This window comes from Emys orbicularis, chromosome 23, assembly GCF_028017835.1.
Source record: "Emys orbicularis isolate rEmyOrb1 chromosome 23, rEmyOrb1.hap1, whole genome shotgun sequence".
NCBI lineage: Eukaryota > Metazoa > Chordata > Testudines > Emydidae > Emys > Emys orbicularis.
Window position 1 is genome coordinate 4,487,347 of NC_088705.1, and position 1,845 is coordinate 4,489,191.

The 1,845-nt window shown below is 56.3% G+C and overlaps 1 protein-coding gene across 1 annotated transcript; it reads right to left on the reverse strand.

The window, feature by feature from the left end:
• Nucleotides 1-609: 609 nt before the first annotated feature.
• Nucleotides 610-1,614, reverse strand: GJA4 (gap junction protein alpha 4). Its single transcript, XM_065421667.1, has one exon. It carries the CDS (start codon nt 1,612-1,614, stop codon nt 610-612), a length of 1,005 nt encoding a protein of 334 aa, XP_065277739.1.
• Between the last annotated feature and the right edge of the window lie 231 nt (nt 1,615-1,845).

The following is a 1,845-nucleotide window of genomic DNA, read 5'->3' on the forward strand; positions in this document are numbered from 1 at the left end:
CCAAGGCAAAGCACCTTGGATTTGAATGCAAGCCGCACAATATCCCAGGCAGCTTTCCACTGAAGACGCTTCTGTAGCGGAGGAAGGGATTTCGTTTGGTTTCCATGTCTACACAGTTTAAAAAAAAGAAAGCACCAGCTCTCCTGGGACTGCAGCTGGAGAAAGGCGAACTTATTGGTATCATGTGACACCGGTTACTTAGGGTCTTTTGTACAGACGAAGGCACCAGAGAATAACCCTTCCCAAGGGAGCCTGAGGTACATTTCATCAGCAGAATGTTAGGAAGGGTCCTCGCGCCCTGTAAACTTCAGCCAGCCGGCTACAATGCAACATACGATTGAGCCACATGCACGTCCTATGGCACGGCCAGTCTGCCGAGAGGTGCACTCACACTTTAAATACACAGACACACAATGGACAGTGGAGAGCAGGAGGTGCCTGCCAGTCAACCAAAGTGGGTCTCCAATAGGAGCTTTGGGGTTTGGTTTGGTTTTTAAAGCCTCTGTAGCAAACAGGTCCTATGGCCAAGATGCCCACGAACCAGAGTATCCCCTTGTTCAATGGCCAAGGGATACCCCCGAGACACAGCAGCCTGGTTTCAGGGCTCTCCTAGACGTACTGTTTCTTGGAAGCAGAGCTGCCGGGCCGGCTGGCCTGTCTCTCCTGCAGGGGCTGGGCTCCTGGGGCGTAGGACTCAGGGGAGGGCTTGTTGCCACTGCGCAGTGCCAGGTTCTCCTCGGTGTTGAAGTTGGCCCAGTTCTGCTCGCTCGACAGCTTGTTGTAGGCCAGGTAGGGAGGGGAGTGGCTCTCGCTCAGCGGGAGGTAGTGACACTGCTTGCTGTCTGGGAAGGAGTCTATGTCCCCAGCTGGGCTGGAAGAGGAAGAGGCCTCCCTCATGCTGCTGAGCAGGTTCTTGCAGCAGAGGTGGAAGAGCTCCAGGAGGTTGAGGCCCAGGGAGATCAGGCCCACCACCATCATGAAGATGATGAAGATGGTCTTCTCAGTGGGGCGGGAGACAAAGCAGTCCACCTTGTGGGGGCAGGGGGCCCTCTCGCACACAAAGATGGGCGGCATGAAGAAACCATACAGGTACCACTGGCCTAAGAGGAAGCCGGCCTCGAAGATGCTCTTGCAGATGACACTGATGACGTAGGTCCACATCAGGGATCCGCGGATCTTGATGCGGCCGTCCTCCGCCACGCAGATCTTGGAGATCTTCTTCTGCACCGCCGACAGAGCCTGCTCCACCTTCAAGTCTTTGATCTGTGCCGCCCGGAGCTCACTCTCCCGCTGCTTCAGCTTCTCCTCCCGCCCCGAGAGGTAGATGACATGGCCCAGGTAGACCAAGGTAGGGGTGCTGACGAAGAGGAACTGCAGCACCCAGTAGCGGATGTGGGAGATGGGGAAGGCCTTGTCGTAGCACACGTTGACACAGCCCGGCTGCTTGGTGTTGCACAGGAAATCTGACTGCTCGTCCCCCCACACTGATTCCCCGGCCAGGCCCAGGATAAGGATCCTGAAGATGAACAGCACCGTCAACCAGATCTTCCCAATCACTGTTGAGTGCTCCTGGACCTGGTCCAGCAGCTTCTCCAGGAAGCCCCAGTCCCCCATCTTCTAGGGGGTCTTGTGCTATTGATGGCAGAGAAAGAACAAGAGTTAAGTCAACCTGACCGTTTGACCTTTCAGCCCTTGTTTCCACGAAAGCCAGAGATAGGAGATGCACGGGGCTTCCCAGGTTGCCACATGGCCTGGCAGCACTCCCCACCACCCTGCTCCATGGCTAGTGTTTCATTCGACTAGGAACCCAGACAAGGGCCAGATGGACACCACAGCCTGCCCACC

Coding starts and splice junctions, on each gene's coding strand:
- GJA4 (XM_065421667.1), bottom strand. CDS start 1,614: ATGGGGGACTGGGGCTTCCTGGAGAAGCTGCTGGACCAGGTCCAGGAG.